At 44.6% G+C, this 23,021-nt stretch overlaps 2 protein-coding genes across 7 annotated transcripts; one reads left to right on the forward strand and one right to left on the reverse strand.

The window, feature by feature from the left end:
- The first annotated feature begins 156 nt into the window (after positions 1–156).
- qtrt2 (queuine tRNA-ribosyltransferase accessory subunit 2) lies at positions 157–16,351 on the forward strand. Of its 4 annotated transcripts, XR_005101297.1 has the most exons (11): positions 157–603; positions 690–745; positions 1,558–1,634; positions 1,795–2,004; positions 2,873–3,072; positions 3,392–3,561; positions 6,068–6,152; positions 6,390–6,596; positions 7,066–7,177; positions 14,621–14,818; positions 15,767–16,351. XR_005101297.1 is itself a non-coding variant. In XM_037279480.1 (9 exons), the coding sequence occupies exons 1-9, from the start codon at positions 401–403 to the stop codon at positions 7,154–7,156; spliced, it is 1,299 nt and encodes a 432-aa protein (XP_037135375.1). In that variant the 5' UTR covers positions 157–400; the 3' UTR covers positions 7,157–8,242. The 4 variants fall into 4 exon arrangements, 3 of the variants coding, with proteins under 3 accessions (XP_037135375.1, XP_037135376.1, XP_037135377.1); XM_037279480.1 differs by lacking the exons at positions 14,621–14,818; positions 15,767–16,351 and having other exon boundaries at positions 7,066–8,242; XM_037279481.1 differs by lacking the exons at positions 14,621–14,818; positions 15,767–16,351 and having other exon boundaries at positions 6,390–8,242.
- On the reverse strand, positions 14,597–22,734 carry drd3 (dopamine receptor D3). Of its 3 annotated transcripts, XM_037279465.1 has the most exons (8): positions 22,577–22,734; positions 21,023–21,319; positions 19,292–19,404; positions 17,783–17,919; positions 16,640–16,833; positions 15,750–15,815; positions 14,928–15,294; positions 14,597–14,810 (listed from the first exon to the last, which is right to left on the reverse strand). In XM_037279465.1, the coding sequence occupies exons 2-8, from the start codon at positions 21,293–21,295 to the stop codon at positions 14,614–14,616; spliced, it is 1,347 nt and encodes a 448-aa protein (XP_037135360.1). In that variant the 5' UTR covers positions 21,296–21,319; positions 22,577–22,734; the 3' UTR covers positions 14,597–14,613. The 3 variants fall into 3 exon arrangements, with proteins under 3 accessions (XP_037135360.1, XP_037135359.1, XP_037135358.1); XM_037279464.1 differs by lacking the exon at positions 22,577–22,734 and having other exon boundaries at positions 14,928–15,291; positions 21,023–21,629; XM_037279463.1 differs by lacking the exon at positions 22,577–22,734 and having other exon boundaries at positions 21,023–21,628.
- Positions 22,735–23,021: the final 287 nt, after the last annotated feature.

The raw sequence follows: 23,021 nt of genomic DNA on the forward strand, positions 1-23,021 counted from the left end.
ATGGCAACTCCGTAAGACTCACAAAATGTAAAATGACGAGAGTATAATAAAAGGTAATGAACTAAAAAGTAGTTCCAAATGTCACAGCGTTATAGCGGATAGAATTTAGAAAATAATGTAAATAATAATGTTTGGTATGTAACGCGAGTTGAGGAAGTCGCTTGGTGATGACATCACAACTAGTCGCCTTGTAGTTTCCCGCCTGAGCGGTGCCGAAAGTCGGCGGTAGAATTTCAAATAAAAACAGCGGAATTTCATTTTCTGCCAGTAACTATCGGTTTTGCCTTGGCTACATATTTTGGGAGGTACTAATAACGAAGAAAAAAAAGAACGCAGACGGGCCCAGGCTACTCGCTCATTTACGTGCTTCCCGAAGCCTCGCTTATTAGCTGCTAGCAAGATGAAGCTCGAGTTGTCTCGTGTTCTCCAGGGAGGAGGCCGCCTGGGTGTCCTGAAGGGGCTCGGCAGGACCGGACAGCACTCCCTAGAGGTACCGGGCTGTCTGCTATACACACGCTGCGGTACCGTTCCGCACCTGACCCACGATACGCTGCACAGCCTCGACAAGCTCCCCTCGGTCACTCAGGTCACGCTAGACCATTTGTAAGCAATGCCCGTAAACACATACTGTGTGAGTGTTGTATTAAAACACTCGTACTACGAATGATATTGTCGTCTATCTTCTCCAGAGCAGAGCACCAAGAGGTTTTGGAGGAGTTCAAAGAAGGATTTAAGAAGTTTTCAGGTACATGTAGTTCGAGAAAACAATCTTTTATTGCTTCACAAATAAATAGGTGACTGTTAATTGTTACTCATTCACGGATGTATTTGGAATCATCTCACTGACATGTGGTTTTTTGAAAGTTCTATAAGATTACAGAATACGTTGGACAAGTCCAAGGATTTTGTGTCATCTGTGATTTCTTATTTGACTCTGTGTGCATCAGTCATGTCAGAAGAATCACATCTGAAAACTTGCCGTGATGCTGTAAAGCGATAGCAAACGTCACCGGTGAAAGATGGACATTCTTCTGCCGCGGCGTTTAAGACGAGGGGAAACTTAATTCTGATGTATAACTTGGGAATGCTCTAAAACAGAGTGAGAGTGGTCCAGTTCAGGAAAATATATTACGAGTAATAATTTACAGCATGCATTATTATAATCCAATCTGGGGTTTTTTTGAAGCCAAATTGAAATCTAAACAATTTGATTGGCTGACTACTGTCTTGTAGGCGGAGTAACAATTGTCGTGATTCGTCCTTGAATTTCGAGGCTGACTCGCCTAATGTGAAACTTGTGTATTATTTATAGGAATGCCCTGCAATCGTGACCTCATCCAACATTGCGTTGTGAAAATAAATGCGTTTGGGAGGCTTTTGCCTCCTCAGGCGACTGGACTGGAATTGTTACCTTGCCATGTGTTATAAGAACAACAAGGGGATTATTATTCTGTTTCTGTGACAAATTCTGCAAGTATTTGCCCCCACTGTTTGTATTCATGAGGATACTTCCCCCCCCCCCCCCCCCCCCCCCCCTCAATCTCTTTTCCTCTGCAGGTCTTCATGACACCGTTTTGTTTTGCTCGCTGCATGACCCCGCGACATCTAGCCCAACCGGTTACACAACCAGCAAGGTCAGAAGGTCTCCTTCTTTCTTTTATTTTCCTTTTTCATTCATCGCTGTGATTTCATTTTTGTGGTTCAGCTTGTGGTTGCTCTTTCTAGCACACAAAATACAGCACAACCATGCTCCCACTCACTCACGTATGTCATTTTATTCTGTCTGGCGGGTAGACGGTGTCCGTGTGGGCAAGCGGCGGGCGCGTAGAGCTAACGGCAGCCAAGTTCATGGCCCTGCAGAAGCTGGTGCGGCCCGACTGCTACGTGAGCATGGCTGACGGTGAGACCTGGCAGGACAACACTTCCCGCAAGAGGGTCCGCAAGTCAGTGGAGCGGACCCTGGCTCATTTGGACGAGTGTCTGCTGGTGCACCAGGCGTCGCAGGTGCGGTGCCATTTTAATTTCCAAAGCCTTTCTCCAATACAGAAAGTGCCATTGTAAAAACTTTCCGGAAAAATCGAATTCAATACGTACCATATAAGGATTGTTGTGTCGAACTGAGAAAACCCATGACACTGAACCGTAATGTATTTGTTGACACTTATACGCCATATTATCATGATTATGTTCATAAGACATCCATCACTTCATGTTGTGTACACATGTAATGATCCTCATTATCACAGCATGATGATGATGATGATCTTATTACCGTTCTTATCATTATTGCAGCTACTGCCTATATTGCTTTGACGACATGTATTGGAGACGGGCGGATTCACTTGTGCTTTCCCATTATCCTCATTATCCTGATGGGCTGTGATTATCTGTTGACTTCGAATAGGGTGAAATGGAAAACGGAGTGAAAGCACACTTGTCATAATCATCATCATGGGCTGCTGATGTTTGTTTGATTTTCGCTTCAGTTTTGCAGTAGATTTTTTTTAGTGGGGCTCCGGCTTGATTTTCAAGTCGCATCTACTCCATCATAAACAGTAACTAACGATGAAACCGTTATTTTGAGAATAAAGTTGAAATAATGTGAGAACATATTTGACCACAATAGTTACAATACTTCAAATGTTATTTTAATCAATTTTATTACAGGAATAATTGTAATATTGACTTGCAGGATAAATGTTAGTTTGCAAGAAAAAATACTACAGGATGTTAAAAAAACTCTTTAGTGATGACATTTTGCAGTCTGGTCATTTCTAATCAATATTTTAATGAGTCCAGAATCCGTCATAATAGTAGAACCCATTTATTGTTTACAAGATCTGATTCATACGACCTTTTGGATGGTCGCCAGGAGCTGGAGGGAGCGGCGCTGTTCGGGTCGGTGGAAGGAGGAGATGTCATGGAGGAAAGGGCGCGCTCGGCCAGGGAGACGGCCAAGCGGCCTGTAGCGGGTTTCTGCCTGGACGGCCTCCAGTCGGGCCGTCTGGACGGTGCCCTGAGGAGCCAGCTCATTGGCGCTGTGGTCAAGGAACTACCTGAGCACAAACCCAGGTGAGTGGATACACCCAAGGACTCATAACTAAAGAGGTCTCCACGTAGGGTCACCTTTTATTTTCTTTTTTTCTTTCTTCCTCGAATGCTAAATTGACCTTGACGCCCCCAGCTGGTTATCTGCCAGGCCAGACAGCCAAAGAGTGCACAGAATACGCTAATGCTGACAGAATAAAGAAAAGTGCTGCTTGTGTGTTTGTATGCAGCAAACCCAAATCTTGTTTTGTTTGTTTTTTTGGTTGGGATAACGCCTAGGAAAAAAATGTGATTCTCCACATCCTTACTTTGTATTCATGGCGGTTCTTGGCTGCGCTTGCAGGCTTGTGCAGGGTGTGGGTCGACCCGACGAGGTGATGGAGTGTGTGGAGGCTGGCGTGGACCTCTTCGAGGGCTTCTTCCCCTTCCTGGTCACCGAGCGAGGCTGCGCCCTCTCCTTCCGCTTTGACACGGCCAACGACCCGGAGAGCGCCGACGGGGCGCCTACCTCAGGTAGGATGACCTTTTCTTTTCTACCACGTACTGTACTGGGGATCGATATTGTACTAGCTTAATGCTAACACATCATAGAAAAACACTATAGCCAAGCTAACATGGCACTTTGTAGCGTCAAGAGTCGTGGTCTTAAAAGCCTTTCTGCAAGTGATAATTGAACCTAGACAGCCTTTGCAAAAAAATGACCAATATTCTGCAGTTTATTTCGTGTCTTATTTTGGACTTTTCACAAGCGGACAAAAAAATTCAGCTTTTATCTTGTCCACTCCGGCATCAACCGCTTAAAGCCAGACAGATTACCATGCAAGCACGTCTACTATGATGCAGAGTCTACATTTTAGTGGCAAAATTACCCTTTTGTTTACCTCGGGCGCTGTGACCTGTTTAACTAAAATATTCCCCCCACACACATACAAACACACACACACACACACACACACGCATACACTGGATCTCAAATGGAGGACAAAAGGTTCAAAACAAATTGGTGACATTTGTAAGACTGCAATTCTGTTATACATGCTTTGATTTATTTTTCCCCATCACAAAGCGTGGTAAAGCAAGTAAGCCGCAAAAGAGTTCATTACGTCTGCCTCATGACTCGCTCACATTTGACTGAGATAATGCTGTCAAAGATTCATGCAAAAGTTCCACAGCCAAAGCTCCACTGTCCTCTTGTTTGAAAATAATTGGAGGCAAAGGAAATCCCACGCTAGAATTAAATCATCGACGGCTGTCCTCCCAAGTGAGAAGCCGAACAAGAGTTATGACAAGGAGCCGGGCCTCGCCGTGAAAAAGTTTCCTTAAACACACCCGGCCGGCGTGAGACTCGTGTCAAGACGGCCGGCGCTAATCGATTCCACGCTGGCAAGCAAGCGTAATGGAGGTGAGAGCAGGTCGGCTGGTGTTAAACAGCAATTCCCAGTCCCCCTTGGACCAATTACAAGCACCCGCCAGAGGCCTCGGGGTGCGGCTCCTCTCTCACAGTATGCTAACGCTTCATAACTTGTCTTTTGTTCATCGGGGCTCGCTCTCGGTCGATGCCCTTTCGGCGACTTCAACGCTGTGCGATAATGTGATTCACAGTTTGAACAGTCAACACACACTGTTTTAAATGTCAGGCTTTTGTGGCATTCCAAAAGTTAATCCACCATTAAAGTCATCTGAATCCTTTAGACATCTTTTTAGAGATGTTATTTAAAAATAAACAACTGGCTATTCATTTTTAGCTTTTTTTTCCTTCTAATTATGAATGTAGGCAATTATAGAAATTGTTCACAAAATTATCACTCAAATGAAGGAACATTTTCTTGGAGCAATCCGTCCGTCCGCCCATCGCTTGTTGCTAAACGCCGTGCGTCACTCACGACTGACCGCTTTTTCTCATTTTGCCCTGCTTGACTCCTTGAACGTGGCTCGCGTCGCACGAAAGCAGTGGTTCTTAACCTTTTTCCTTGTTCGCACCCCATTCAATTCACCAACCAGTTCTCGCACCCCTAACCCTAAATAATAATTATTATAATAATAATTGGCTTACTTGACAGCTATAAGGCTTAATTTGCATTATCCCTAATCCCAATGAACACAACGACTCCTTGATTTCCAGAATTTTTCACTTTTTTCGGTTATCCCCGAAAAATTGTAAATTTCCCCCAGGGTATCCTCGCACCCCCTAGGAAGCATGCTCGCACCCCCGGTTAAGAACCACTGCACTAAAGGATCAATTAAAGATCAAGGTATAATAGCCGCGTCCAGTATTGACAAGGAAAAAAACCAATCAAAGAAGCATGAGTCAGCATGTCTGTCTTGGTCAAACTAAATAATGCTTCTACTTAAAATGGATTTGGATTACGTGGTTACATCAATAGGTGCTTTAAGTTGTTAACCTCCACTTTTAAATTGCACGGAGCAGACAAAGCAGAGAAGAAGGTACATAAAGCCTTCTTGGACTGGATTTATACTGATCCCACTTTTGCTATTCTACCATCTCGTGAAAGATTATAGATGAAAATTACGTGCGGTTCTGTTGGTAAAAGGGGCTTGCACAAAGCAGTACCGTCAGGGGTGCTAATTTTCGCGATACACGTGATTTGCTCGAAAGGAATTGTTTCTTAATGAGGGACTTATTTTCTCTCCACTGAATGAATGCAGCTGAATCAAAGGTTGGATTTTCCTCCATTTTAAGTTTGGTCCTACCAAGCTAAAGAGCACATCTTTACCTGGACTGCCAATAATTATGGAAGTAGTCATGACTTCAAATTTTCCATATTACTTCCCTCTCAAGCATTAAGTGCAAAGCAAAATCATCTCCTCCATTAAATGAAATGAACTCACCAAGTGAGTAACTGTGTTCTATTACTAGGGGGCCAGACCATGTCGTGTAATGGGGGTCAAATGATGTTATGTTTTGGCTGACGGAGAGGGGTGGTGGTTCACTAGATGTGCTTAGAAATGAGATGATGATGAGGATTAATGAGGTGTGCGCGCGCCTATGTGTGTGTAGAAAACACAGCAGAACAGAATGGAGATCATCATCCGGATGACCCGAGCTGCATGACGCCCTTCGAGATGGATCTCAAAGATAAAAGGTAAGCCCAAGCAGAAGTACTTATTACTTTTGCAAACCAAAAATCACACAGCGCACCCCACACCACAAGATAATCATTCAGGATGATCTCTTCGAGACCGAGCACCAACAATTTCCCCGCTGATGGGAAAACGGGGCCGAATGCTCACATTGACTTTGCCGAATTGGCGAGCGTGCCCTTTCACGTCCCAACCACGTCGTTGTCCAAGTGATTTGATCGTCTCCGTGGACTGTCCAGGTACCGAGATGACTTCCGGCCCCTGGTGGAAGGGTGTGGCTGCTACTGCTGCCGTAACCACAAGAGGGCGTATGTGCACCACCTGCTGGCCACCAACGAGCTCTTGGCGGGGGTGCTGCTCACGCTCCACAACACGGCGCATTATCTGACCTTCTTTGCGGCCCTCCGAGAAGCCCTGGCCGCTGACAAAGTGGACCTCTTGAAAAGGCGGCTCTTCTTGGAGACAAACGTCTAAGATGGGATGGAATCAGATAGAAGAGATGGATTGAGCCTGGAGGAGAAACTTGCTTCCACAATCAGCCCGGTTTTTTTGTCGCCGATCAGCAGATCGGCTCTGCTGTACGGAGGAGGCAATCAAAAGTTTGATCTTCTTTGCCTTTGCTGGGGTCTCTGGCAAAAACAACAACTTTGTCCACACAACCAAAGAAACCCCATTGACCCGTTCTTTTTTTTTTTTTTTTTTTTTTTTCTCTCCGCGTAACGATCCCATTGGTCGGGCTCGAGTCGAAATAACAGTTTGCACGGAAGCGTTCACGCTCAAGTAGTAATAGAAAGTACAAAATGTTTTTTTCCCTGACTCTTTAAATTGCAAGAATCTTTTTTTCCTTGAACAGTGGCCTGACGTTACATATATTAGTGCTAACATTAGCCAACCCGGTTTCTGTCTTTGATGCAGAGCCGAGTCAGAACCGTGCAGTGGAAAAGCAGCTCAGCATGCTTTTCTCCCCAGACAGATTTCTCATTGCATAATGCTTGAATCATCATGAAAAAAAAGTCATCCTAAAGAGGTGAGTCCACTTGAATGTTGAAAATGTGACTTTTGTTTCTGATAAATGTCCCAAATCATTTTTAGATGTTTTTCTGGCAAACAATGGAGACAAAAGCTTTTCTTTAATAATCCTGCAATGAATTCGAAAATAACTTTAATTTTAAAGTAATTTGTAATTCTACAAGCAAAAATCTGCTACTCTCAATTTGAAAAAATTAAGTCATTTAAATGTTTGTTTTTCCTCAAAAGAATCAGCTTGTCAAATTTGCACTGAAGCACTCCCATTATGCCTGAGGCCCCATCAATTTATTGAATAAACATGTTTTTGAGATATATATATATATTTTTCTTTTTTTATCACGCGCGTCAGCTTTGACTGGGAAATCTTTGACCTTTTTTATCATTTCAACAAAGCGTGAATGTCGATTTTGGGTTTCACCTCGGGCTTGGAGTCGGTCCGTGTTGTTCTAGTTATCACACCAAGAAAAGCGTTTATTAAATTTCCACTAAATGGATGCGGTTGACATTACAAAACAGGATTGTTTGGTCACGCTTGCGTTGTTCATCTGTGAGAAAATTCCCATGCGAGCAAGCTGGTAGTGACATTTTCCCTAATTCCTGCATCAGTAAACGTGACGTGGCATTCTCTTTGATGGCCTCCACTAGGCGCCAGTCCATTTCCATGGAACAGTAGTGAAAATGTGGGACGAGACTAAATGTTAGTCGGACATTTTCCTCTGTCTGTGGTTGAAAACATTTTTAGTCTTTGACTTTTCATTAATTCACGAATCTGCAGAAGTGCCTAACTCCGAATAAAAGCATATCTCAGATATATCTTCTAGGTAGTCTGATTCCAAGTCCATTTGAAGTGTTTTACGCACAAAAGCCGCAATTATTTTTGCTTCTTTCATGACGTACTCGTCGTCTAGACTTTCAATGCGTCTTTTTCTTTTTTAATATCTGCCTATATGCGTATCCAAGTTGTGCGTCACCTGCGGCAGTTGGCTACTTTGTTTGTGGTCATCCAGTATGCGTGCTGAATGCCATTGTACTTTTCTCCCGTTATAAAATCAACAAAATGTCACCTCGTGCTCTTGATTTATTGCTTCTCCCCTCCGCCTTCTTTCTTCCTTACGCTATAGTGTGTCCAGTAAACGGTTCAAGCTGAGTAAATGGCGTTTTGAGATAGTCGCAGCATGTGGGCTGTGAGCCAACTGTCGAGTTAGTTCATCTTTTTTTTTTTTTTTTTTAAATCCCTGACAAGGTCATGTGAAGGTTTGTGCTGACAGCTGAGACGCTGGCGCTGCAGAGAAAAGAATAAAGATCAGATCAAGATGTTGCTGGATTTAAATGTGGCGGCAGGCGTGCAGAAATGGCCACCTGCGGATGTTTATATTTTTCCATATTTTCATTCCAATGTCAGGAGAAGGCTGTCAAATCAATCCTCCAAGATTTGCTGCTTAAAAACACGAGCTGAGAGGTCCTCCTTTTCATCGAGTGGCCGCTATTGCTATTCACAAGAATGGAGGCCTAATTGTACACAGGCGGCAATTATCCAGTCTTGGATACAAAGATCCTAAGCTAGCGCGCTCCTTGACCTTTCTAACCAGTGGTCTATGCTAATAATATAGAGTTGTGAATGTCATTGAGATCTGGAAAGTAAGATCTTTGAAATGTCTTTATCTAGCAGGCAAAGTGTCGTTTGGACTCGGGTGATGGCCCTCGCCATCGGTCCAAGTCAGCTGACGCAGCTGTGACGTTAATGAAGTCAACCGCTATGGAAAATGGATGAATGGATGTTTTATCTGTTTTTGTGTAGCAGACGACAACAGCAAGCACTGATGAAAGATGTTGCAATTGAAGTCATGCGCTGCGCCCAAAAGCTTCCCTGGTTATGCGTGGCGTCTTATCCACAACGAGCTAACCCGTCTGGGGGGATTTTGTTAAAACTGTGAAGATCATTTCAGACACACAAGATTGCACAAAATAGCTTGTAACCCCCCCCCCCCCTCCGATTTATTTTTTATTTTTGCCTCGCAGGCCGGCGTTAGAGGTTGGAGTTGAGGGAAAGGTCAGCCGTGTTGTCTCTCGTAGGTTACTAGACAGATGAAAAGGCCGTGAGCATTTGCCCTTTTTGTCCGAGCGTCTTCGGTCTGAAATGAGAGCGGGCAAAATTGGGTGTCACCAGAAGTATCATCAACATCAAAAGAACGTGATTGCAGGTGTGAGTGAGTGAGTGAGTGAGTGAGTGAGTGAGTGAGTGAGTGAGCGAGTGAGTGAGTGAGCGAGTGAGCGAGCGAGGTAGGACTGTACTCTGGGAAAATCTTGCTGCTTTCTGCCGCTGATGTCTCAACTATACATCAGTGAAATAAAGCCGGGCGGGCAAAAATAGCTGCAGATTTTCACTGACAAAAACATCAAACAGATTGGCTCGAGTCGAACGCTTTTTCTTTACGGTTGTCAGTGCGACTGTCGAGCCTCATTATGTGAATCGCAGCAGCACCAAGTGGTCCGCCTGCCCGCCCGCCCGCGTATCTGAGAGCGGCAAAGCATTCAAAAGGTGCTAGACAGACAGAGCGTCTTGATTTCATACAGTGGTATCCTGTGATGGGTTGTTGTACTGGTGATATTGGGCAATATCGTAGATAGCATATTATAATGCATCTAATATTTCATATTCATATATTGTATAATATATATTTTATTATATATGTATATCTATATAATATTGATCAGAAATATAATATTGGTTGTGATGCTTTCATAGAGATTGTACAAAATGTCATGATTTTCATGAGACAACTAATAAGACATCTAGTACTGTAGATTGGATTGTAATCCTCGGCCGATTTGCTCCCATGTCTCCTGAAGCCACAAAGTAATCCAGTTCCACTATCCGTCCGTGTATGTCATCCATAAGGGAATGTTCTGATGTTTATTACCAATGATGGAGTCAGTACAGTTGAGCTTTTTGGGCCTTTTTTGATGAATAGGCTGCCGAGAAGCGGCACGTGAGGAACATAGGAAGACCGTAGGCCTTTGCAAAGTGCAAAGTGACGTCTGTTTTCAAACGCACGCACGCGGGCGGGCGGGCGGGCGGCTTTATGTTCATTTCAAATGCATGGCGTGGGCCACGAGTATACCCGCAGCCAATAAGCTGGTGACATATTGACACAAATCGTGTGCGTGCGCAATATTCTCTTTGTTCATTTTTTTTTTTCGGATGAACAAAAGGTATTCTGTTGTATCGACCCGCAAAAATAGTTGATTATATGAAAAACTAGATGGGATGACATTTGAAGCATAACCTCATTGTAGGTATAAAAATGTGTATTTAGGTTCTATCCTGACAGTTTTACCGACTTTATTTTTATTCGCAGAGGATTCATTGATTGATTCATTTCTTTGCTAATTATAGCGCTAATATACTCTAAGTGTACTTATTATACTGTCCTATAAATATTATTGCTCCAGGGAGCAAGTGTCATTTTTGACGGGCAATCAGTTGCTCCACCAATCCATCCGGAAGGAGGTCGAACTGTCACAAGCTCGTCTTCTGCCATGGCTAAGCTATGCTAAATGCTAACTTGGGAAGCGAGCTATTTTTGACTCTGTTTTGACTGCTGATAGGATGTTGAAAGTCATGTGTGTGACTTGCACTTGAGCCATGGCGCTGATGATGAAGAAGATGCAGCCAGCTGGGGCCGCCCGCGGGAGCCAAAATAACAGCTGGGCGACGCAGGACACCAAAATAATTTGAACAAACCTTCACCGACCAAATAGAAAAATCTCAAAGCAAAACAGCAAATGACTTGCTCGGCGCAAATCTCGTTTAGATGAACCCGACGCTCGTTTTCAGATTGGCAACAGGTAGGATTCACGGGTTAATTGTTCCTTCTGTTATCGTGAAGAGCATTTCATTATTTAACAGTTAGGTTCTGCTCTATTAAGATGGGAGCCACAGATCATTTGTGCACCAATGTAGCCGCTAACGGCGTTAGTAAAATGCAACGTGCTTGATTCACCCGATAGGATTTCTCAGCCAGATGTCAAATTTTCTGTCAAATGAAAAGAAAGTTTCATTTGGTCAAATCCAGCAGATAAACAAACGCTGCGACCGGGGTGGGGGGACAATGTCTCAGATTGGTCGTCACCGAGGGATCATGTGAGGAAAAAGAAAGTCGTGGACTGGTGACATCCTGCTGTGATTCAATTATCGGGTTCGCGCACGACTGACGAGAGAAGAGAAGTGAAGAGAGGGATTAACGGGACGAAGGTTTGAAAGTTTGATGACAGGAAAGAAGTAGGACAGTTGGAGGCTAGGAGTCTTTTAGCTCATAATAATGAACACAAAACGTACGCTGCGGGAAGCCGCTTATTTGAGAAGAAAAATGACAAAATACACATTTGGGTTGAGGGTGGAGGAAGGAAGGAAGGAAGGAAGGAAGTTTTGTCCTAGCGTAGCTATCATATCAATGTTTGAAAAAGCTCGTGCGGCTTCCAAAGTGTGAATGCAAATAAGGCTTCTCCTTTTGTCCCTTTTCCTTGTCTCTTGCGTGCTGCCGTCACGGGCCAGCTGCCAACGTGGTCTGGCTGTAATTGCCGTGGAGATTGACAGGAGGCTGGCTGGGGGTAGAGAGCAGGAGCGGAGGGAGCGCTTTGCATAGGTAGTATGAGGAAAGATGTCATTGAATGCAAAGGGGCCTCGAGTTAAGCCTTATTTGCCACTAAGTGCCTTTTCCAATATTGGCTCCGCTCATCTGCTTAATTCCATTGGCATCATTTGCAGCGTCTCTCACAGTGCAGTCATGGCGCCTTCTGCACTTCTTCTACCTCGACTGACAAAAGTACTGTATGCGGTAGATTTCAAAAGTCTGCACACCCCTGTGCAAAAATCGTTTCCAAACTTTTTCCACTATTCATGTGAACTATAGCCTGTACAAAGAGAGATTTTTTCAGAGGAAAATAAAGAGCGATGATAATGTGGGTGCAAAAGTGTGTGTATATAACTGAGGATGTGGCTGGGTTAAATATAATAACGTCCAATGTCTTTTCGATACAGGTAATAGATGGCATTTCGAGTGGAAAAAGTTTTAAAATGATTGATCACCAAAAAGCTGACATTTGAACAAGGCTGTGTTGACGTTTGTTTTTTAATATAAAAAAACGATACCGGCAAGAGTTCACTCCGATGTCCGGCCTTTGCTTCCCGTCTTTTCATTATCTCGGGACCCCCCCCGAAGAGAAGAGCCACATTGTAATGCAAATTCTCAGGGCAGCGGGAGCGTTTGCCCTTTAATCCGGCGCGCCAAACAACATCTGAAAGAACACGTCGAGCCGAGCGGGGAGCTCTCCAGAGTACGTTCATTTTTGCGCCCAGCTTTTGCATTCATTGTGTGCGTCCCCATCTTTCCTTCATTTTTTCCTTGGACTAATTTCCCATCAGCTCATATATAAATTGGAACCCTGGAATATAATTATTCCTGCTCATAGACAGCACATCCATCCCGAGTAGCCGTTAATGAATGGAAGTCACAGAGCTGCCTGCAGCTCAAAGATATTTGGATCCCCGCCGAGTGTTGTTGAGGGAAGCAGAAGTGATCAATCAACCCGATATGGCTCCGAGACAATTATTTGGCTTTAAAATCCTTCGTGGCAATAAAGTTCTTCTTCTCTATTGCAATGATTTGATTACAGTTTCATATATTGAATCCACGGAAGATTTTAAAAATGTCGAAACTTTTCTGCATTTAGTTAGGTAAGACGTCGATGGGCATTCTTGTCATCCGTCTGACTAGCTTATCTACTATTGAATGCGGCGAAAGCAAATACGCACAGATTTCGGGAGTGTATCCAATTAGCGGGCGGGACAGCGTTTGCGTTGAATGCGCCACGTGAACAAGCGCACTTTTGAGCGGCAGCGTCCTCGTTGAAAGGTTTTGAAGTCGCCCCCGAGGGCAAAGCATTCCATTGCAATGCTGTTAGCGTGTCATTTGATTTTATTGGTTTAGGTCGAAAGGCGTTTTATATTCCGTCTGCAGAACGACATGAAGATGAGTGTTAAACAATTGTCTTGCCTCCAGCGAGCTATTTTTACTTTCTTGACTAGCAACAGGGTGTCATCGCTGACTAGGAACTATTTTTTTGTTCAAACTTTATTTTCAGCAGCACTACGCTGTTTCCCAGAAGAATCCAAATTGCCGAAAAAGCCTTCCGAGTGCAGCGTGACAGCCGTCAAATGGGACACGAGGCTGCCTCGCTTGTCGGCTCTTATAAGCACACCTCATTTCACCTGCTCCTTACAATACGCGGCGGCGTCACATTTTTATTTCTATTAGAGCCGCCGTGAAGCCTTTGGCAGCAAATGTACGTGCCTAACTAAATTGATGAAGAATTTTCATGCAAACATTGAACAAACGTTCATTATTATTTATTACGAGCATTTGCCGATTGAATGTTTACAAGCCTGTGACAGAAAAAACGATTTTTTCTTTCTTCAGCCTCATCCTCAGGGCAATCTAACCATTCATATTCATGAATTCAGTAACATTTGCCAAAACATTGGCTTGATTGCGCCTGTTTTTGAAAATTCATCCCCCAAAGCTTGCTTGTGTAATGTAGAAACATGAAATTTGGTAGGCGTGTCAATCATGACTAAATCAACAACTAAAAATTGTCTTGGTAATGCCTCCTGAAATATTTTGTAAATGAAATCCCAAACACTTTGCAAGATGAAATTTGGTGGGCGTGTCAGTTTGGAGTCAAAAAAGAAAGTCCCAGTTTTGATTAGTGCATGGTTGGCTAAATTTGATGACTCGCCATGAGCACAAAATAATTCGAGTCCACAAGGTCTTGTGAATGAACAAAGTGGCTGTTGAGGTGCATGAACACAGCTTGCTTTTCATCCATTTTCAAATTCAATTAAAGGAGTTGTGGGGTCGTGCTCATCACCATGGCGCTCACTTCATACTGTACACTCTATTAAATATGCACTTTTCTTATCAAATATTGATTCCACTCGCTTGCCAAGAGGAGAGTACCGATCCCATTGTTTTTTTTTTCTGTTTTGATTCTATTTCCCTCCCGTTGCTTCTTCTCACGTCATTATTAGCGTGTGAGTAACTTCACAGCATGCGTGTGGAATGATGTCTTTATTTACAACACTTAAATGGAACCTGATGTTGATTCTTTATTTATTTTTTTTATAAGATGGTGGCCTAAGTCAAAAAAACGTCCTCCGCATTTGATATTCCAGTGTTTTTTCCTGGTTTGCATGCACTGTAGGATGGGACAATATGTGCGTGACACGAGTCAGTCCACACACTGCTGGCGTCCACAAAAACTCGGGCCGATCCATGCCGCAGCCCTTTTTCCGGAAAGAAAATGCAAAAACAATCCCACTTTGTCCGCACCCAGGAAGAAAAAGTGAGTTTTTCAGTCTTTTTCTCTCTCTTCTCAGCAGCTGAGGATCTTGATGAAGGCCCTGCGGAACTCCACGTTAAAGGTGGTGTATATGATGGGATTGAGAGCGCTGTTGACGTAGCCCAGCCAAGTGAAGGCGCTGTAGAGGCCCGGCGGGACCCAGCACGTTCTGCAGTGCGTGTTCAGGATGTGCGTGACAAAGAAAGGCAGCCAGCAAATGAGGAACACCCCTGAGAAGGTGAAATGATATTTTTAGTGCAAAACTCAAGATAGGGAGTTGAGAAATGAAGAGATATATGTATATATTTTTTAAATTAAAACACATAACAAATGACATCTCTCCTCACCGAGCACGATGGCCAACATCTGAGTGGCCTTCTTCTCACGGGCGTGCATGCTCCTGAATCGGGGGTTGTAGTTGTTGAGTGGCCGCAGCGTGTTGCGCGTGCGTCCGTTGGAAACTTTCTTCGCCAGCGACGCCTGCCGGCTGTTCTCCGCCGCCCTCGCCAAACTGCTCCCGGACACCGGCGCCGCCTCATTGCGCTCCACGTCCAACTCGGTGCGACCGCAGGAGGCGTGGCTTATGCTGCAGTAATTCTGCAAGTCCACCGGGGGCAGCGCCGAGTTCTCCACCGGTTGCGTTTTGGGGCGCTTTCGCCACAGACATCCCGACAGCAGGTCGGACTTGGACGGGCCCGGGGCCTCCACGCACTGCTGGCGGGATTGAAACAACATTGGCCAATTTGAAGGCAGATATTACAAGATAAATTCCTCATTCTAAGCAAATGATGTCATGTTTTTAACATACAAAATGTCCCCAAATTGCCAAGTTGGGCATTTCAAGAAAAAAGTCAATTCTTTTGTGTTAAAAATGTTGGAATATTACAATTAAAAGCAAAATTACTTGAAGAAAATAGTAAGGATTTTGCTAAGAATAAAGGTCGAAATATAAGCAAAATACGTCTTTTTCAAAAGTCCTATTTTTGTCCACTTCAAGTTTTTTTTACTAGTATAAAGAGACTTATTTGTTGTAATATTATGGACTAAATAAGAGAGAGAATATAGTCTGAATGTTACCAGACAAAAACTCATAAGAAAAATAAAGTCGATGAATTTTATGGGCACAAATTGGTACGATGAAGAAAATCGCAGTGTTGAATGACACTCACCACTTTGATCCTTATAGGTGAAAGGTCACGGTTGGTCTTGGGCGGGTCGTCCTGCAGACAAGTCTCCTGGCGGATGAGAGAGGCAAGTCAATGATTCAATCATTCCCTTTTCGTACACTATTGACTCGGGTTGCAGCTATCAAATACATTTTTGCAATTGATTATCCTCCATCAATTGGCCAGTATTTATTACAATCTTCACTGGAATGATCAATGTAACTGGGACACATTTAAATATTAGTTAACTGGACCATTCATCATCATAATAATAATGTTTTTATATAAGCTGTGTTGAACATTATGCAGTTGTTTTTTTTTTTTTTCCTCCAACTTTAAGTTGTGCAATTTCCTTCAAATTACATGTCCCCCTACTGAGGGCCAAATAACAGTTTTCCCATTATAATGGTATCAAATTGCAGGACTGCTTGTCCATCAGCGTGATTACGCATTTCGTTTTGTGTCGCTGAAGGTCACACTGGGTGTGTGTGCGTGCGTGCGAGTCTATTGGATGTGAAAGGAAGGTTCCGATATGAAGGTGAATTTGATGCATAATGCAATTGTTATTCATGCGGCACGACGCTCAATACAACAAATCTAACAATGACATCGCTGTGTCAAGCTTAATACAAATTGTTTTTCATTATTTAGTCAATTTAAAGTCTTTAGTTTCCATTCAGTTGAAATTTAGCAAATGAGTTGCAGGCTGCTAAAAGATGCTAATGTAAATGAGTGTGTCTGCCTCACAATCAAGTCCAGGGTGTGCCCCAACTCTTGCCACAAAATCACATGGCGTAGGCGTCAGCTCACCCGAGACTTGAATACGGACCGACCGGCACAATAATATAAAATGACTTAATGCACCAAGCCCTGGGGGGGAGGGAAGCTCTGACCACAGAGGGCGGCGTTGAGCCGGGCTGCACTTTCCCGCTGGCCTGGCTGAAGGTGATCCTCTTCCTCCTCATGCGAAGGAAGACGTAGATGCGAATGTAGACCAGCAGCGTGACCACGAAGGGCAGGTAGAAGGACACCACCGACGAGTACACCACAAAGTCGGGGTTGGAGATGGAGCACACCGTGGGGTCGTCTGGAACAACAAAAGGCACGCTTGAGCCCCAACCATCGACCTTGATGAATCAGTCTTGATGTGGGGTTTTTTTTTTCCCTCTCTCATTCATTCTAGCACTTAACTCAAAAGTCCACTAGAGTGGATGGTTGAGTTGGACGTGGCTGGGCTTTCACAGTCTTCCCTGCTTGATAGTCTCGCCGCATACTCAACTGTACCCTTCCTCTGGCTTGCAGCTCATTACCGTGGGCGTGATTGCCTTTGACACGGTGCTAGCAGCACGGCTCGCACGTTCACATCCGCCAGCTCTCCCTCCCTCCCGTTAAATATATGCCGTTTACTTTATGTGCCCAAATCATGTGAAATGATTGCCTTCCCCCGTGGATCAATAAGACACAAAATGATGTCGATGGCAGCCATGATAAAAGGATAATTACGTGAGCTGTCTTGCTCAAAGTCAGCCTTGGCTAATATTATGCCGTGCCGTTGACGCCTGTACGTGAGTGAATACATTTGGAAAACGTCTGACTTGCAAAATGAATTTTCACAGCCACGAGTTTCAATCGTTCTTTGGCAATTGGAACAGTTTGTTTATGATGATCAGGATGCACCCGGCGTGTAACCCCTGCGCGACCCTAACCCTGCCATGAACTCCCATCATAGTCCCTCCCTCCCGCCCATTGTTTGCCAGCCATTGAGCAAAACACAGCGACTGAGTTTCCGTGACCCTTCAACTTTTTCCGAGTACAATCTTAATCTAGTACTATTCCAAATAGTCATAACAATTGCACTAGGTTTCTCGCCTGACAACAAACGCTGGGGACAAAGTTTGATTCCCAGCTCAAAAGAGCTAGAAGACATTACAAGCGGCACAATGAAAGTGTGCTCATGATGTCAGAGCGGGACTTTGGTAGGCCGCGCTAAGAAACCGACCGGAATGGCACATTTATTGGTCGCTGTCGAAACCCACCTGTGGTGTTGAAGCCAAACAGCAAGGGGCAGGACACGGCGAAGGCCAGCACCCACACCGTGGCGATCATGGCAAACACTCTCTTGCGAGAGCGGTGCGTCGTGTTGTACAACATGGGCATCACCACCGCCGTGTACCTGTGCACACAAAAACTCTGGATGTGAACAAAAGTAGGCATTTTACTGAAGGAAAAAGTCTGCAGGGTCATTTTATTGTTTAAATCTTTTTTTCAAATACATTTAAAAATAATCTAAAAAAAAAAAACAAGTGATTGTTTTAATTTGACCAGAAAATAATTCCCTCTTCATTTATTTTCTGAATGATGCTCATGCACGCTCTGGAGGGGGCAGAATAAATCTCACAGACTGCCCGCCCGCCCGCATGCAAACAAAAGAATTCACCCACAAGAAAAACACCGCTGTGAGAAATATAAAGAGCGACCAGGGCGAGCTTTGATCAATCAACTTTTGGATTTGGTTTCTAAAAGAGGCGTACTGGACAGGAAGTGTGCGTAATGAGCTTGCGCAACATCGCTGCGGAAGGGGCGACGATTAACGACCGACCCGGGAGCCAACGCGGATGGCGCGTTTCGTCGTTTGGGGCCAGTTTGCTGCCATGATTGTTTATGCTCATTGGACTAATTCCTCCAGCTCCTCTTTGAGGCCAAATGCCGGGCAAGCGCACAAACACACACACACACACACACACACACACAACAATACACCCCCAGCTTTACTTTTTTAGCCGTGTGCTGTCTGCTAGAATAAGAAGTGCAGGTCCACTCGTGGTGAGCCAGCAGAGATTTGATCAAAAGCGTCTTCCGACGGCGGACAGAATATAAATCTGACTTGTATGAAACTGTGCACCTGTCAGACGTCAAGTTGACTTACGCAAGAATCGCACGGATCCAAGTCAGCAGTGGGCATACATTTGTCGTGATATTACAAATGTATGTGTTGTGCTGCAATGTTCTGTTACCCTTTTAAAAGTGAGTTAGCAAGCTATGGGAAAGAAAAAACAAAACGTTGCTCATCAAAGGAAAATTAACTGCAAAAGTCGGAGTACAAAGTTGCCAACAACGAAAAAGTGTTTTTCATCTTAGAACTTTTTTGTGAAAACATACTTTATGCGCATAACATTTCAAAAAAAGTCAAAACATGAACATATTTAAAGAAATGAATCTTATTTTTCAATATCTGCATCAAACTTGAAAAAGATGTTGCTGTTGTCCAAACAGTGTTTAATTCTCATCATTTGAAATCCCCATTAAAATACCTTTTTATTCTTTTAATCATGTAAATAGTCTCGAATGAAGCTCAAAGCGACTCCAAACGCACCACGTCTTCCCCATGTCCACTTGGCTGCATGACAGACATACACACATCTGAGCACACTTGGAAATGCGAAATTAAGTTTGACATTTCCACAAGTGGCACCATGGCAACTGTGAACAAGTACTGATGTCTGTCATAGGCACGCATACACGCACACACACACACACACACTCACCTGTCGATGCTGATGGCGCACAGATTGAGGATGCTGGCGGTGCACATCATCACATCCAGCGTGACGAAGACGTTACAGTAGAGACGGCCGAAAAGCCAGGCGCCGCCGACCACCTGCGCACAACACACGGCCATGATGAGACCGCACATTTGTCACCGTGGTGTGTCGCGCTAATATTCATTTCCGTGGCAAAATGTTGGGGGAAAGGAACAAAATCACAAATGCCAGTTCAGATCTTCTTGAGGTGTGGAGTGCCTCAATTGACTAAAGTCCTTAAACAAATGAAAGCAAAAAAGTGGCAAAACTCTGCAGCCTTGTCGATTGCGTAAGCTGAGCACATCAGTGAGGACGTGACTGCTACATTTTTTAAATTCTAATCAATCGATCAAATCGGTGAATGACCCAACCCTACCTAATATGTTCTATTCTTTTTGCTTCAATCAACATTGCACGGGTAGTGTGGGAAAACCATGAACACAACCCGCACTGCGTTCCTCATGCTGAGCTCTCGCTGTGCAAAGCGACTCAGCGGGAGCGCCGATTGTTGCGATGCAAGCGGGAGGGAGGGAGAGAGGGGGGGAGGGAGGGAGGGAGGGAGGGGGTCGGCCACCACCAATTAGGGAGCGGAAGCCGGCGCGAACCACCATTGCCTGGGCTGGGACGCTTCGCGCCTACGTGTTGTGGATGGAGGCGGCCATTATGGATGAATGAAATGACCAAATGAGCTGTCATTGGAACTTAGCACGTCTGCCTCACAATTCGGAGCTTTTGTGGAGTTGGAATCTTCTTCCACGTTCCAAAAATATGCTAGGTTCAATAGGTGTGACTGAGTGGGAATTCAAATGTACTTTTAAATTGAATTCTACACAATCTCACTTGCGGGAACCATTGGCCGTGCCCTTTAAATTGTTTCCGAGTGAAAATTTGACGTCTTAATGATTTATTACTCCCGTTTGAATTTGAAATGAGGGGACCCCCCCCCCCCCCCTGCATAAAGTGTGCCATCTATCTTTCAGCTTGGCCTGTTTACTGGCTCTCTCCTGCATCTGCCTAGTCGTCTGAACTCTAGGCGAAGACAAAGTATTCTGCTGACAAAGCGCAAACTTCGAAGGTAGCCAGGCAGCTGCTTATTCGACATTTTGGGACCGTCTGACTAGGGGGATAATATCGATTTGCGACTGTAGCCTTCTATAAACCCGGACTTCCTTGATGCATTACAATGAATTACGTCCAGGGGGAGGGGCATGATATACAACGCTAGCCTTTTTTCTTATCCTCTACTATGGCTCTTCCAGAAACTGTGCAAAATGGCTTTTCATTTGTTTGTGATGAACCTTCCTGTCCTTTTTCGGCAATGGTCTTGAAGTGAAAAATACACTCTTTTTGACACTTGATTCCCCACATATATGAAAACCTTGCACTTTGTGCACATGCTATTCGCTGCGACAATTTGATGCATGTCTTTCATCAGCCGTCTCCGGAAGAAGGATGACAGCAAAGTATCTGCTTTGGTTTCCACTTTAGACAGCGTAGCCTTTTTCGTTGTCACTTGTGAATTCGGCTTGACTAATTAACTCCTCACCAAGGAGCAGTCCTTTCCTTCTGTAACTCTGAAAGTAGTCTCTCCTTAGTAGATGACAAAGTCCAAGTCATTTGAAGTAGCGGGTGTCAGGAGAAACGCTAGCAGAAGGACTCAAATGAAAGAGAAAAAAAAGCACGACAGTGTCTTACCTCCAGGTAGACGGCCCAGGGCATGACCAGCGAGGCCACCAGCAGGTCGGCCACGGCCAGGCTGACCACCAGGTAGTTGGTGGTGGTCTGCAGCGAACGCTCCCTCAGCACGGCCAGGCACACCAGCACGTTGCCGAACACAATGGCCAGGATGAGGAGGGAGTAGAGCATGGCGTAGTAGTTGCGCTCGCCGTTGCGGCCGTCCGACGCGCTGCCGTTGCGTTCGTCCGATACGTTCCACCATGGCTGCTCTGCTTGGCTCAGCATCGCCATGTCCCGCCCACACCTTTGGCAGACCTGTATGGGCGGGCGGCTGGCTTTGTTGCTGTCGTACCGGACATGCTTAGAATGTATGCACGTTCCAAAAGTTGACAATTCCTCCTGTAGCAAAAATGCCACAAGATGGCGCCAAAGAAATACGAGGAAAGCATGTGGGGCGGGGGTGCCTTGCGATGATGTGTGACTGGCTGCGGGCTTCGCCGCTGTTTGCACTCCATCCATCCTCACCTTTACTACCAAAGAGACCGTCTGGCTGCGTGCAGCGCCATCACAATCTTAACACAAATCTTTTCCCTGTTCGACTGAGCCGAGAAGCTCGTTGCTGAGCCGTCGGTAAATGCGCGTCGGATCTTGTCTTCAAAGAATGGGATGGGTGGGTGTCAGATATTTAAAACAACCAAAGCCTTCTTAGCTTAATGCTAATGAACAATGCAAACGCCATAGATGGACTAACAAATAGCATCCGTAACACAAATGGTGCAGCAATACACGTAAACAGACAATAAAACCATCATCACGGCCGCTGGGCATATATTCTTTATCCTCCACGGAAAACCACTGATACTACTGCATCTTAGCAACTCAGTCATTGTTAAGGGAGACTTATACTGCCCACTGGTGGCCAAGTCGTGTACACCAGAAGGAGCCACAATTAATCGGTCACAATGCAAAAGCTGTTCAATTCCTAATTTCATCATGAATTCCTTCATTTCATGGTGTTTTTAAGTAAAAGATGGTAGATTGCAGACAAACACACATTTCTGCCCATTAGCGCATATTTCTGTCATATACACACAATATAGACATGTCCAACAGTTTGCATACTTGTCTGTCCCCATTGTCTGCCTCTCACTTCATCTTAACACAATCGACTTGAAATCCGCCAGTCACAAACACAATGGCAGGGACCTGAAGTCTAATATAATCCATCATTTGGCCATTCACATCCTACAGGTCACATCAAATTTAAACATCTGTCTCACGCGCACACACACACACACACAGTTGCACCTTGGAGCAAATTGAAATCTCAATCTTACACACACACACACACACACATTCAAATTAACACAAGGGAGTGAAATCTTTGCCATGTTGTCTTAATTAAGGCAACGGTGAAATCCAATTAAAGCCTGAAATGGCAGCGCCATATCTAGTTTAACCATCTCCCTTCCTGAAAAGAATTCATTCCAAGTAGGAATAATTAGCCCTTCCAAATAAAGCCATTCAAGCCCCATAGAGAATTATAATGTCCACCCAAAGACTTTAACCTACCTCTTAGGGTTTCCCGTTGGAGAAATCATGAGATCCAAGCAAGCAGCATCTGTGCGGAGTTTAAACTTGTCTGCTCCTCGCGCCCATCTTTGCGCGGCGGTAGCGCGGCGACTGCGGCGCGCTCGCTGCCATTGCGCACAGACCAATGAGCGGGCGGATGGAGGCTCTCGCAGACAATGTGGCAGACGTGCGTGTGTGCGTGCGTGTGCGTGCGTGCACACGCACGCACACACCCCTCCCTCCCTCCCTCCCTCCCTTAAGATGACGGCTGCTCATATTGATCATATTGATTTGAAATGAATGAGCAGGCATCAGGTGACCCTCACTTTGTCATGTCAAGTAGCGGTGTCAAAATTAGTCGATGAATCCACAACTAATCTGTTTTGAAATTCATCAACAACTATCTTGATCAAGTAATCCCTTAGAGACATTTTTTTTTTTTTTT

This window comes from Syngnathus acus, chromosome 20 (genome assembly GCF_901709675.1).
Source record: "Syngnathus acus chromosome 20, fSynAcu1.2, whole genome shotgun sequence".
Classification (NCBI taxonomy): domain Eukaryota; kingdom Metazoa; phylum Chordata; class Actinopteri; order Syngnathiformes; family Syngnathidae; genus Syngnathus; species Syngnathus acus.

Bases quoted from the DNA above. Each gene is read 5' to 3' on its own strand.
- qtrt2 (XM_037279480.1), top strand. From the start codon at position 401: ATGAAGCTCGAGTTGTCTCGTGTTCTCCAGGGAGGAGGCCGCCTGGGT. The intron at 2,005-2,872 runs GTGCGGTGCCAT...GATGGTCGCCAG, and splicing joins TGGTGCACCAGGCGTCGCAG to GAGCTGGAGGGAGCGGCGCT. The intron at 6,597-7,065 runs GCGGCTCTTCTT...TCTTTGATGCAG, and splicing joins AAAGTGGACCTCTTGAAAAG to AGCCGAGTCAGAACCGTGCA.
- drd3 (XM_037279463.1), bottom strand. From the start codon at position 21,523: ATGGATGGAGTGCAAACAGCGGCGAAGCCCGCAGCCAGTCACACATCA. The intron at 16,834-17,782 runs GTGGGTTTCGAC...TTGTTGTTCCAG, and splicing joins GTTTGGCTTCAACACCACAG to ACGACCCCACGGTGTGCTCC. The intron at 14,811-14,927 runs GTGAGGAGAGAT...TCACCTTCTCAG, and splicing joins GATGTTGGCCATCGTGCTCG to GGGTGTTCCTCATTTGCTGG.